Genomic DNA, 11,909 nt, shown 5'->3' with positions numbered 1-11,909 from the left:
ACGCGAGGAGGGGGATACCCGGGGGCGGGGCCGGGCAGTGACGCGAGGAGGGGGATACCCGGGGGCGGGGCCGGCCAGTGACGCGGGGAGGGGGATACCCGGGGGCGGGGCCGGCCAGTGACGCGGGGAGGGGGATACCCGGGGGCGGGGCCGGGCAGTGACGCGAGGAGGGGGATACTGGGGGGACGTAGAGACGCGGGGGTCAGCAAGGCAGGGGGATACCGCGGGGGATGGGCCGGGCAGTGATGTGGGGAGGGGGATACCCGGGGGCGGGGCCGGTCAGTGACGCGAGGAGGGGGATACCCGGGGGCGGGGCCGGGCAGTGACGCGAGGAGGGGGATACTGGGGGGACGTAGAGACGCGGGGGTCAGCAAGGCGGGGGGATACCGCGGGGGATGGGCCGGGCAGTGATGTGGGGAGGGGGATACCCGGGGGCGGGGCCGGCCAGTGACGCGGGGAGGGCAGTAAGGCGAGGGGGGCGGAGCGGGGCCGGGCAGTGACGCGGGGAGGGGGATACCGGGTGGGGGCGGCGTAGTGACGAGGGGAGGGCAGTAAGGCGAGGGGGGGCGGAGCGGGGCCGGGCAGTGACGCGAGGAGGGGGATACTGGGCGGACGTAGAGAAGCGGGGGGCAGCAAGGCGGGGGGATACCGCGGGGGATGGGCCGGGCAGTGATGTGGGGAGGGGGATACCCGGGGGCGGGGCCGGCCAGTGACGCGGAGAGGGGGATACCCGGGGGCGGGGCCGGCCAGTGACGCGGGGAGGGGGATACCCGGGGAAGGGGCCGGGCAGTGACGCGAGGAGGAGGATACTGGGGGGACGTAGAGACGCGGGGGTCAGCAAGGCGGGGGGATACCGCAGGGGAGGGGCCGGGCAGTGACGCGGGGAGGGGGATACCGGGTGGGGGCGGCGTAGTGACGCGGGGAGGGCAGTAAGGCGAGGGGGGGCGGAGCGGGGCCGGGCAGTGACGCGAGGAGGGGGATACTGGGCGGACGTAGAGAAGCGGGGGGCAGCAAGGCGGGGGGATACCGCGGGGGATGGGCCGGGCAGTGATGCAGGGAGGGGGATACCGCGGGGGCGGGGCCGGCCAGTGATGCAGGGAGGGGGATACCCGGGGGCGGGGCCGGGCAATGACGCGAGGAGGGGGATACTGGGGGGACGTAGAGAAGCGGGGGGCAGCAAGGCGGGGGGATACCGCGGGGGATGGGCCGGGCAGTGATGCGGGGAGGGGGATACCCGGGGGCGGGGCCGGGCAGTGACGCGGGGAGGGGGATACCCGGGGGCGGGGCCGGGCAGTGACGCGGGCACAGGCCGGGGAATACCGCCCGGCCGAGCGGTTCTGGCCCCATCTAGCGGCCGGCGGGGAAGCAGGAAGGCGGGCCGAGGCGGCTGCTGCGTCGGGTGGTGAGCGGGCCGGGCTGGGACTCAGGGGGATGCCCCGGGGTTCCCCCGTGCAAGCGGCGGGTAGGGGGAGCGTCCCCTCCTGAGCTCGGGGTGGGGAGTCCCTGGGCCCCCCTTGGGGCCATCTGGGGCTGCCGCACTCCGACACCCCGCGCCCAACACACCCGCCAGGAAGCCCCACCCCAGCGCCCCCGTTACTCACAATTCCCCCTCCCCGGCTATTGCCCCAACACGCCCCGCTCCCTATCCCCCACAATCCCCTGGGGCCCCGACCCAGCACCGCCATGTTCTCTGTTACCCACACTCCCTTGCGTGGGGCCATCATGGGCCCCTCCCCCATTGCCCACACTCCCCTGCCTGGGGCTCTGGGCCTTTGACCTCCCATTCCCGGGAGCCCTGACGGGCACCCAGCAGTGGTCAGTTCTCCAGGATTCTGACTCTTCTGGACACCCTGCCCGCCCCCAGCCCCCGCTTGTTCTTACCCAGAAACCCCAAGGGTCCCTGGCCTCAATCTGTGTGTCCCACAGGGCCGCTCCAGCTGCCCCCTCCCCTTTTCCTGGGATTGCCACTTGCCCCATTTTTTTGATGCCTCAGTTTCCCCTGGATTAAAACTGGATTAGTAGCAGCCTGGCCCCCAGAGATAGTCCTGATTATCAGTTCAATAATCCCATTACATACAGGGACCCCTCCCCTGGCACTGAGATGTGGTCACCACTGAGGTAGGGTGTGGGGCCTGCTTATACAAAGATCCCTGTCCAGTCCTGCCACCTCTCGGGCAGGGCTTGAGTGAGACTAGCAGCTTGTGGCTCTGGTGTGGGACACTCTTTTGCTCTGACTGGCTTCTCTCTCCCACCCAGGTGATCCCTCCCAGGGGTTGCCATGGGTGTGCGGAGTGGGGAGAGCTGGGCCCAGCTTATAACATCCTTCCGAGCAGGCCCCACCTCCTTCCTTCTGGCCCATGGGAGTGATGATACCTTCCTGGCTGAGCTGCTTCAGGACCTGAGCAGCGAGAGGATCAGTGAGCAAACCAAGGTATGCGGGGTTGGCAGGGCGCCTGGGTTCTATTCTTCGCTTGGGGAGGGGTGTAATGGGCTAATGCAAGTTTATACAGGGACTGCCCAGTTTTATCTTCAGCTTTGACAGAGGAGTGGAGTGGGGTTTAGTGGTTAAAGCTTTGTGGGACTCCTGGGTTGTCTCTTTGGCTTTGGGAGGTGAGTTGGGTCTAGTACAGAGGTGGGCAAACTATGGCCCATGGGCCACATCAGGGACCGTCCTGCCCAGCCCTTAAGCTCCCGGCCGGGGAGGCTAGCTCCCGGCTGGGGAGGCTAGCCCCCGGCCCCTCCCCTGCTGTTCCCCCTCCTCCGCAGCTACGCTGCCATGCGGGCAGCACTCTGGGTGGCAGGGCTGCACGCTCCTGCAGGACAGCGAGGCAGCATGTCTGGCTCCAGCCAAGCAGCACAGCTGCCAGACATGCTGCTCTGAGTGGCATGGTAAGAGGGCCTGGGGATTGGATAAGGGGCAGGGGATCCCGGGGGGCAGTCAGGGGACAGGGAGCAGGGGGCAGTTGGATGGGATGGAGGTTCTGGGAGGGGGGCGGTCAGGGGACAGGGGGGTTGGATAAGTGTGGGAGTCCCGGGGGGCCTGTCAGAGGGCAGGGGTGTGGATAGGGGTGGGGGGGCAGTCAGGGGACGGGGAGCAGTGGGGATTGGATAGGGGGTGGAGTCCCAGGGGGGCGGTTAGGGGCAGGGGTCCTGGGAGGGGGCAGTCAGGGAACAAGGAGCAGAGTGGGTTGGATGGGTTGGGCGTTCTGAGGGGGCAGTCAGGGGGTGCGAAGTGGGAGAGGGTGGATGGGGGCGGGAGCCAGGCTGTTTGGGGAGGCACAGCCTTCCTTACCCGGCCCTCCATCCAGTTTTGCAACCCCGATGTGGCCCTTGGGTCGAAAAGTTTGCCCATCTCTGGTCTAGTAGTTAGAGCAGTGGGGCTGGGAGTCATAGAATCATAGACTATCAGGGTTGGAAGGGACCTCAGGAGGTCATCTAGTCCAACCCCCTGCTCAAAGCAAGACCAATCCCCAACTAAATCATCCCAGCCAGGGCTTTATCAAGCCTGACCTTAAAAACTTCTAAGGAAGGAGATTCCACCACCTCTCTAGGTAACGCATTCCAGTGCTTCACCACCCTCCTAGTGAAAAAGTTTTTCCTAATATCCAACCTAAACCTCCCCCACTGCAACTTGAGACCATTACTCCTTGTTCTGTCATCAGCTACCAGTGAGAACAGTCTAGATCCATCCTGTTTGGAACCCCCTTTCAGGTAGTTGAAAGCAGCTATCAAATCCCCCCTCATTCTTCTCTTCCGCAGACTAAACAATCCCAGTTCCCTCAGCCTCTCCTGATAAGTCATGCGTTCCAGTCCCCTAATAATTTTTGTTGCCCTCTGCTGGACTTCTTCCAATTTTTCCACATCCTTCTTGTAGTGTGGGGCCCAAAACTGGACACAGTACTCCAGATGAGGCTGCACCAATGTCGAATAGAGGGGAACGATCACGTCCCTCGATCTGCTGGTAATGCCCCTACTTATACATCCCAAAATGCCATTGGCCTTCTTGGCAACAAGGGCACACTGTTGACTCATATCCAGCTTCTTGTCCACTGTAACCCCTAGGTCCTTTTCTGCAGAACTGCTGCCGAGCCATTCAGTCCCTAGTCTGTAGCGGTGCATGGGATTCTTCCGTCCTAAGTGCAGGACTCTGCACTTGTCCTTGTTGAACCTCATCAGATTTCTTTTGGCCCAATCCTCTAATTTGTCTAGGGCCCTCTGTATCCCATCCCTACCCTCCAGCGTATCTACCTCTCCTCCCAGTTTAGTGTCATCTGCAAACTTGCTGAGGGAGCAATCCACACCATCCTCCAATAATGAAGATATTGAACAAAACCGGCCCGAGGACCGACCCTTGGGGCACTCCACTTGATACCGGCTGCCAACTAGACATGGAGCCATTGATCACTACCCATTGAATCTGACAATCTAGCCAGCCTTCTATCCATCTTATAGTCCATTCATCCAGCCCATACTTCTTTAACTTCCTGGCAAGAATACTGTGAGAGACTGTGTCAAAAGCTTTGCTAAAGTCAAGGACACCTAGCTTCTATCCCTGGCTCTGGGAAGGACTAGAGCAGGGGCATAGAGTCAAGGACTCCTGGGTTCCGTTAGTGGCTCTCCCGTTCTATCTCATGGTGGTGCCTCTGCATCACAGCCCACAGCGGCAGCCCCCTGACTGCACTCCTCTCTCTCTCTCTGTCTCTGTCTCTGTTGCAGGTCTCCATGCTGACCCTTCTGCTGGAGTTTCCCACCCTGTTGTGCCCAGACCCCGAGGTGGGCGAGCAGGTGGCTGGCTCTCTCCTGGCTAACTTTGCCCAGCTGCCCCACTCACCCAAGTTGTCCTGGCTGCGGCGCCACCTGCTGGTGGTGGTGGGGACTGTGCTTATCTCCACTGAGGCCTTTAGGGAGGGCTCCCAGGCCTCCCGTGACTACCTCTCTCTGCTGCTGCACCTGGCCTCGGACCTCAATGACCAGCGGCAGGGGCCGGGTGACCGCGGGGTGCGGGCGGCTGCCTGCGAGAGTCTGAGGGAGCTGGAGTGCTGCTACCCTGGCCTGTTCTCCCGGCGGTTGGACTCGCTGCACTCCATGCAGCAGCAGGAGCTCACGCCTGTCCACCAGGGCTATACACTGCTGTACAGCCTGGCCCTGCGCAACGCCGTGCTGCTGCTGGCCCGCCGGGGAGAGGGGGCCCTCAGTGAATTGTTGGCCGGCAACGAGGGGCTAGCTTGGGAGGCGGTGGGGAACGCCGGGGCAGTCTCTCCAGCCTCCATTGACCGCCTGCTGCTGCTGCCCACCCCGGCCGAGACCAAGGAGCTGAAGTCGGTGCTGTCCCAGCTGCTGGATGGCTCCTATCTGCTGACACCACCTGCCCAGAGCCAGCTTCTGTGGCATCTGGCCCACGTGGTGTGCGTGATCCGCACCCAGTCACCTGCCATCTTCAAGGCGCAGCTGGTGCGGTTGTTTGGCACAGCCCATGTGGCGCTGCTGCACGCCAGCCTACAGCTCAAAGGGCTTTTCACGGACAGCCTCTTCACGGCCGAGGACGAGGCCTTCCTCCTGCGCCGCCTGGTGGGCATGGCCCAGCATCCCTCACTGCCCTCGCCCCTCAAACTCTTCTACCTCGACTGCCTGCTGCACTTCCCCGAGAACCGCCCGCTGGGCTCTGGCTCTGAGGAGGGGCTGCCCGTCCTGCTTACACCCCGCCTGGCCTCCTGCCTCTTCCCCTCCCTCTTCAACGACCCGGGCACCATGCTGGCACGCCTCAACCTGCTGAGCCTGGTGTGCCTGGAAAACCAGGGCCCCGAGGCTGACCAGGGTGTTGGGTATATCTTTGAGCATGTCCTGGCACTGGCAGACACCGTGGCAGGCAAAGGTGGGTGTGAGGCCACTGGGCTCTTCTTCCGAGCTGCCTACCTCTTTGCCCGCTACTTTGACTCAAGGCCACAGCTCATGGCAGAGCTGACGGGCACCCTGGTGAGGCTGTATCACCAGCGCTGCTCCCTGGCCCCCAACCTCATCAACCTGCTCAATGAGACCCAGGCGGTGCTGGATGACCCAGCCTGGCCCACATCCTTGAGCAAGGCCCTGCAGGAGCTGGCTGTGGGCGTGTCGCTGCTGCCACCCTGGGATCAAGATCTGGGCTGGCACCTCAAGCTGTTGGCCCGGGTGGCAAAGGAGAGTGGGGTCCCGCAGGGCAGCACACTTGGATTTCTGCAGCGCCTGGGGCGGCTGGCAGGTGCAGGACAGCTGGGAGGTTGGCACATTGGCCAGGCTTTGCTGAGCGTCTGCCGCAACCTGCTGCAGCACCAGCCGCCACCTGCAATGGGGTGCCAGCTGGCCGAGCTGCTCCAAGATATCGCACTGAACTACCCGGATGTGGACGTGCAGGATCGGGCCCGCTTCTACTACACGCTCCTGTCCTGCCTGTCTGGGGACAAGCTGGGGGCAGTGCTGGCACCTGGTGGGCGCCTCAAAGCCCGGACTCTCTCCTCCTCTATCATGGCAGACAGTGAGAATTTCACCGCTGCACTCACCGTGCATCCAGCCCCGCAACCCCTGCTGCAGCTGCGGCGCGAGGCCCCAGCCAAGCCCACCCTGGTACCAGCGCCAGCCTCCCAGCCGTGCCCTGCTGATGCTCAGGAGGTGAAGGACTGCTGCCGACGGCTCCTGGAGCTGCATTCTCCAGCTCGGCTCAGCCTGACGTACCGGCTGCTCCACACAGGATCCTCCCCTGAGCGACTCTTCTGCCTCTTGCTGCGTTTCGAGCACTCTGACGGCTTCTATGAGCCAGTGCCTGATGTGTGTGTGCCCTGCCTCTCCACCACCCACCCCTCACCCCTCCTCACACTCCACCTGCAGCCCCGCTGCCCCTACCCCACCAAGCTGGCAGTGAGCGCCTTGTACACCACGCAGACTGGCCTCACCTACTGCAGCCAGCTAGAACCACTGCAGGTGGCCTTTCCGGACATCTTCCTGCCCCTGGCGCTGCCCGTGAATTGGGACTGTGAGAGCCGGTGCCACCTCTTTGACACCCTCTGGTCCTCCCTGTGCCCAGATGGGTCAGGTGACTGCGCCGAGAGCCTCTTTTGCTGGCCCACTACCCAACAGCCCTTGGGTGTCCTGGTGCAGGCTCACTTTGCCAGCTACCTGGTGGCAGAGGATCCGGGCACCTACAAGATTGCCATAGCCCTGCCGCCCCACTACCATGTGCTGCTGCAGGCACAGACGACCCAGGGGGCAGCGTGCGTCACCATTCGCACTGACAACTGGAAGGTGCTCCCCCATCTGAGTGCCTACCTGCGGAAGGTGGTGGAGTGACAGAGCCTGAAATAGGGATTGAGGGCATCCCCCAGCAAGGGGTATCTGTGAGTGGGAGTAAAGGGGACATGTCTCCAGCCACCTGGGGGGGGGGGATTTGAGAGTGGGAATAGGGGCATACATCTCCTTGAGGGGCCAATATCTGAGTGGGACTGGGAGCCTGAAATGTATATTTCTGAAGCTCTGTACAAATGCCTTTTGCAAGTAAAATTTGCAGTGAAATGAACAACTTTAGTGCATGTGGGGAGGGGTGCATTGGGGTGGGGACAGGGATGGTGCATTGGGAGTTCTGGGGGCAGATGCAATGGGGTGGAGCTGGAGGAGTGTGGAGGTGGTGCTATGCATCTGTGGGAGTGCAATGAGGTGGTGCTGTGTGCCCGAGCTCCTGTACTGCTCCCAGCTAATGGGGAGTCTCCAACACTGGTGCTGCTTTGAGCAGCTGAGCTATAGTGCTGAAAGGACAGTTGGGATGCATTTCCCCCCTCACACGCTGGAGGACTCCATGCCTGCCCTGTGGGCCCAATGCTGAAAGGAGGGTTTGGTTTCTGAGGCCTGTTCGGTCCCTGGCTGCTCTGCTGGTACAGAGGTTGGTGAGCAAGGACTGGCCCTAGGTGTTTTGTCACCCAGGGTGGAAAAGGTTTTCTGTGCCCCATGCCTGGCTCTGGTGCCCCCAAATAAGGTAAGTTGGTGCCCAGGCTGGCCTGCCCCCTGAAGCCTGGTTCTCCTGGGTCGTGCCTGTGGGGGAATGTGCAGGGAGGGGGACCCTGCTTTGCTGGGAATGTAACTTGCAATGCAGTCAGCTGTCCCCATGGCAACTGCTGAGCAGGCTCTGAATTAGGGATGTTCCCCCCCAGGTACAGCAGCCCCCCTGCACGGCTCCCTCCAGCGGGCAACCCAGTGTCCTATCCCTGCCCCCACGCCAGCCAGGCCCTGCTCTCCCGGGAGAGCATGTGGGTCAGCGGGGAGACGGAGGCGCTCCAGAGGCTGCTTCTCCATCGGCCAGCATGATCGGAGGGAGGGGTTTTGCTCAGGTTGGGAACTACCGTCCCCATCATGCACCAGGGGCGGGACTGCCACTCCCATCATGCATCGCGGGGGAGGCTTACGTCCTGCGGAATGCGCTGGCCTCAGGACTACATCCCCCAGCATGCACCAGGATAGGCGTGCGGCGCGGTGTGAAAGGGTTCCCGTCGGCGTGATCCCGTTCTCAGGCTGCGCGCGGGACGCTTGGTGAGGGCGGCAGGTGAGCGGGGCTCTAGGCTGGGCGAGCCGGCGGAAGTGGAGACGCCCCCACACTCCTGCCCCGTCCCGGGGAGGGTCCTGCCCACGTGGGGATGTGGATTCCTGACGAGGCTCCTCCCCTGGCCCCCAGAACCACCCCCCCGCCAAGGGACGAGGCGCCCTGGTCAGGAGCTGCCCCGCCCCCCCCCCCCCCCGCCAAGGGACGAGGCGCCCTGGTCAGGAGCTGCCCCGCCCCCCCCCCCCCGCCAAGGGACGAGGCGCCCTGGTCAGGAGCTGCCCCGCCCCCCCCCCCCCGCCAAGGGACGAGGCGCCCTGGTCAGGAGCTGCCCCGCCCCCCCCCCCCCGCCAAGGGACGAGGCGCCCTGGTCAGGAGCTGCCCCGCCCCCCCCCCCCCGCCAAGGGACGAGGCGCCCTGGTCAGGAGCTGCCCCGCCCCCCCCCCCCCGCCAAGGGACGAGGCGCCCTGGTCAGGAGCTGCCCTGCCCCGCCCCCCCCCCCGCCAAGGGACGAGGCGCTCTGGTCAGGAACGGTCCTCGCAACCCTCCCCCGCCCGCTGTCCGAGCTGTGCTGTCCCCTCTCGCTGTCTCTCCTGCCAGGCCCCAGCTGAGCAGTGCCTGCCTCTGGAGCAAGATGTCTGAGAGCAACAGCCCCGTTCGGCTGGACCTGAGCTCCCTGCGGGAGGCGCCCCAAGATGTCCTACATATGCTGCCTTGCGAGGTGGAGCACAATGGCAGCGCCCCTGTGGACAGATACTTCACCCCAGCCATCCGCCAGGGCTCGCAGGGTTGGTGACTCCCTCCATACTCGCCAGGGGATGCTGTGCTGCAGGGAGCAGGATGAGGGTTCCCTAGGGGGGTCGTGCCCCTTACAATCAATGCTGACCTCAGGAGGTGCTGTGCTGTTGCAGGGATGGGGTGAGGGCTCCATAACGGGTGCTCTCCCCTCAGTCAGCATAGACCCCAGTACCCTTGCATGGAACCTGGGTTGCTGTGCCCATTTCTCAGTCGAGTGCATCCCCTGGCCAGGTCCCCCTGTCTCCCCAGCTCAGTGTCAGTTTCTCTCCCTGCAGAGAAATCTGTATCCTTCCGTGGCAGGAGCCTCAAGGGGCAGGAGGTGATGGTGCCCCAAGGTTATGTGGGGCTGGTTCTGAAGGAGGATCAAAGGCCCTGCACAGAGGAGGAGGTGAGCCCTGTGGGGGTGTGTTGGATGGATAGGGGAGAAGTAGCCCTGGGATGCTAGCAGCTGCCTGGGGGAAGGCTGTGGGGCTGGACCCTTGGCCTTGCCTTGGGCTGGAACCCAGCAGGAGGGGGCACTGGTAGCTTCTGGGGACACATTATGCCCCCTTTGGGGCTGGGTGGAAGGGGTGGTGTTGCCCCTTTGGGGACAAGGCCATCAGAGCTGGGAACAGTGTAGTGTTAACCTTCACGCTTTGGAGCTGGCTGGGGGCCCCCTCAGTCCCACTGCCTGTGTCCCTCCCTGACTCCCAGCCTCCCATGCTGCAGGAGCGGACAGTGCGGCTGAAATCAACCTTCAGGGCGCTAACTGTGTGGAACCTGGAGCGGGCTCCAAGTGCGGATGATGGGTTGCTCCTGGCTCTGAGCTGGCCAGGGATTGCCGAGGCCGTAAGTACTGGTGTGCTGCTCTCCTGTTGTTCCCCACCCCCCTCCTAGAATGGTAAGAGGGGCTGGTGTTGCTGCCGCAGCAGCTACAAAGGGGTGGAGGAGGGCTAGATCCCCCCCATCCCACAAAGACTTACACTAGCTTTGCGTTTGGTCCATTATAGCAATGAACAGGTATGTTCTCAACCCTGTCCCATCCAATTATCAGGCTGCTTCTGTGGTTCACCCAGTATCCCTTGAGTTGCTAGGGATGAGGCAACCATTACAGCCCATAATACCCCTGCATTCATCTACACACACTGCTAGTGAAGGGGGGCTGGCTGTGTAGCAATGGGGCTTGGTAAATGCCATAATGATTGTCTCCACAGAGTGAGTCAAATACTCTGGGATGAAATAATTATACCCCATGATATATACCCTCCGTGGATATCCAGGCATGCCCCTTCCCCATAATATATCCCTGGTATCCCAGCAGCTGTGAGTAGGGAGAATGCCTCCAGGCCTAGCAGGGGGCAGAGTGGTGAGGCTGTCTTGGCCTGCCAGGAGCGGCTGGGTGTTCTTGGGCCTTGACTAGGTAAATGGAAGATGCTGTCCAAAGTATTCTGCCCAGCCTGGTGGGCACTATCCTCTTGTGGGGGAATGTGCAAAGGCAAAGTAATTGCAGTGGAGGACTGGGGCTCACAACTTCTGCCCTTGGGCAAGTCCTTGCCCCCACCTGTGCCTCAGTTTCCCCTCCACTCTGTTGATTTAGACAGAGCTTCATAAAGCAAGGAGTCTCATGGGGTGTTTGTGAAATGCTTGGCCCAACAGGAGCCCCAGTCTCAGTTCAGGGGAGCAGTGTAGTGCCTGGTACAATGGGGGACCTCCCCACTTTGTCAGGGCCTCGAGGCAGTACTGTGCTACACCTAACAGCAGCAGCTGTTTCTGCACTTCTGTCCCTTCAGGGCTGGAAGCCCATGGTTGCAGGGGGCAGGTGACTTTTGACAGGTCACCTCTCTCATTGCAGATCCACGCACCAGTGTTGAAGAAGGAACAGTGAGCCCATAATGGAGGCAGTGGTCCCAGGACTGCTAGCCACTGGCTGCCTCTGGGGTCTGCACGGGGGAGTGTTTTGGCCCCACCACCCTGCGCGCTGGCTCCATGCTAAGAATACATGGATCTCACAGAGATGCCTGCTTGGTCTGAGTCATGATTCCAGAGCTCACTGAGCCAGCACCTGGAAACGGGTGGGACAACATCTCCCCTGGTCCATGGCTGGCTGCCCTCTGTGCTGAAGATTGGGGAGGGGAGGGCTGAATGCTATGGGCCTTATGCTGAAAACACTGATCCCTCAGGTCCCTGGGACAGGCAGCTTCAACATCTGGCAGAGGGCAAAACCTAGGCATGCTGAAGCCTGGCCCAAGTCACAGCAGCTGAGTGGGATAGAACCCAGGTGTCCTGACTCCCAGCCACTCTTCAAACTACGTGGCTATGATTCTCTCTAGATGTCTCATGCTACCCAGGAAGGATTCTAATGCAGGAGCTAGGGCTTCTGGGTTCTCTTCCCCCTTGTGCCTGCTGTGCCTCCATTTTCCCCTCTGAATGAGGCAGGGAAGAGTGCTAGCACATTCAAAAGACCCTGGCAGGACTGACCAGCTAGAGGCAGTACAGGGCAGCAGGGTTGTGCTTGCAGCCTCTTTTCTCTTCCTCTCTCTCCAGGCTGTCACAAGTTTTGGCACAATGCGTGTCCCCA

The 11,909-nt window shown here is 62.5% G+C and overlaps 2 protein-coding genes across 4 annotated transcripts; both read left to right on the top strand.

Moving 5' to 3' along the window:
- Positions 1 to 1,323: 1,323 nt before the first annotated feature.
- AP5B1 (adaptor related protein complex 5 subunit beta 1) lies at positions 1,324 to 7,546 on the top strand. 3 transcript variants are annotated; one of them, XM_073351683.2, is made up of 3 exons: positions 1,324 to 1,402; positions 2,257 to 2,431; positions 4,717 to 7,546. In XM_073351683.2, the coding sequence occupies exons 2-3, from the start codon at positions 2,279 to 2,281 to the stop codon at positions 7,315 to 7,317; spliced, it is 2,754 nt and encodes a 917-aa protein (XP_073207784.1). In that variant the 5' UTR covers positions 1,324 to 1,402; positions 2,257 to 2,278; the 3' UTR covers positions 7,318 to 7,546. The 3 variants fall into 3 exon arrangements, with proteins under 3 accessions (XP_073207784.1, XP_073207783.1, XP_073207785.1); XM_073351684.2 differs by lacking the exon at positions 1,324 to 1,402 and adding an exon at positions 3,875 to 3,961 and having other exon boundaries at positions 2,389 to 2,431; XM_073351682.2 differs by having other exon boundaries at positions 1,336 to 2,431.
- Positions 7,547 to 8,401: 855 nt separating this feature from the next.
- RNASEH2C (ribonuclease H2 subunit C) lies at positions 8,402 to 11,346 on the top strand. Its single transcript, XM_073351681.2, has 5 exons — positions 8,402 to 8,547; positions 9,155 to 9,342; positions 9,628 to 9,740; positions 10,061 to 10,180; positions 11,184 to 11,346. Exons 1-5 carry the CDS (start codon positions 8,402 to 8,404, stop codon positions 11,214 to 11,216), a joined length of 600 nt encoding a protein of 199 aa, XP_073207782.2. The 3' UTR covers positions 11,217 to 11,346.
- The last annotated feature ends 563 nt before the right edge of the window (positions 11,347 to 11,909 follow it).

The sequence above is a fragment of the Lepidochelys kempii genome, chromosome 7, assembly GCF_965140285.1.
Source record: "Lepidochelys kempii isolate rLepKem1 chromosome 7, rLepKem1.hap1, whole genome shotgun sequence".
NCBI lineage: Eukaryota > Metazoa > Chordata > Testudines > Cheloniidae > Lepidochelys > Lepidochelys kempii.
Note: the sequence above shows the minus strand (reverse complement) of the source record. Positions and strands in the feature narration are given on the sequence as shown.

Excerpts from the sequence above, each read along its gene's own strand:
- AP5B1 (XM_073351683.2), top strand. The coding sequence starts at position 2,279 with ATGGGTGTGCGGAGTGGGGAGAGCTGGGCCCAGCTTATAACATCCTTC. Across the intron at positions 2,432-4,716 it reads GGATCAGTGAGCAAACCAAG|GTCTCCATGCTGACCCTTCT; the intron begins GTATGCGGGGTT and ends TCTCTGTTGCAG.
- RNASEH2C (XM_073351681.2), top strand. The coding sequence starts at position 8,402 with ATGCATCGCGGGGGAGGCTTACGTCCTGCGGAATGCGCTGGCCTCAGG. Across the intron at positions 9,741-10,060 it reads GGCCCTGCACAGAGGAGGAG|GAGCGGACAGTGCGGCTGAA; the intron begins GTGAGCCCTGTG and ends CCCATGCTGCAG. Across the intron at positions 10,181-11,183 it reads GGCCAGGGATTGCCGAGGCC|ATCCACGCACCAGTGTTGAA; the intron begins GTAAGTACTGGT and ends CTCTCATTGCAG.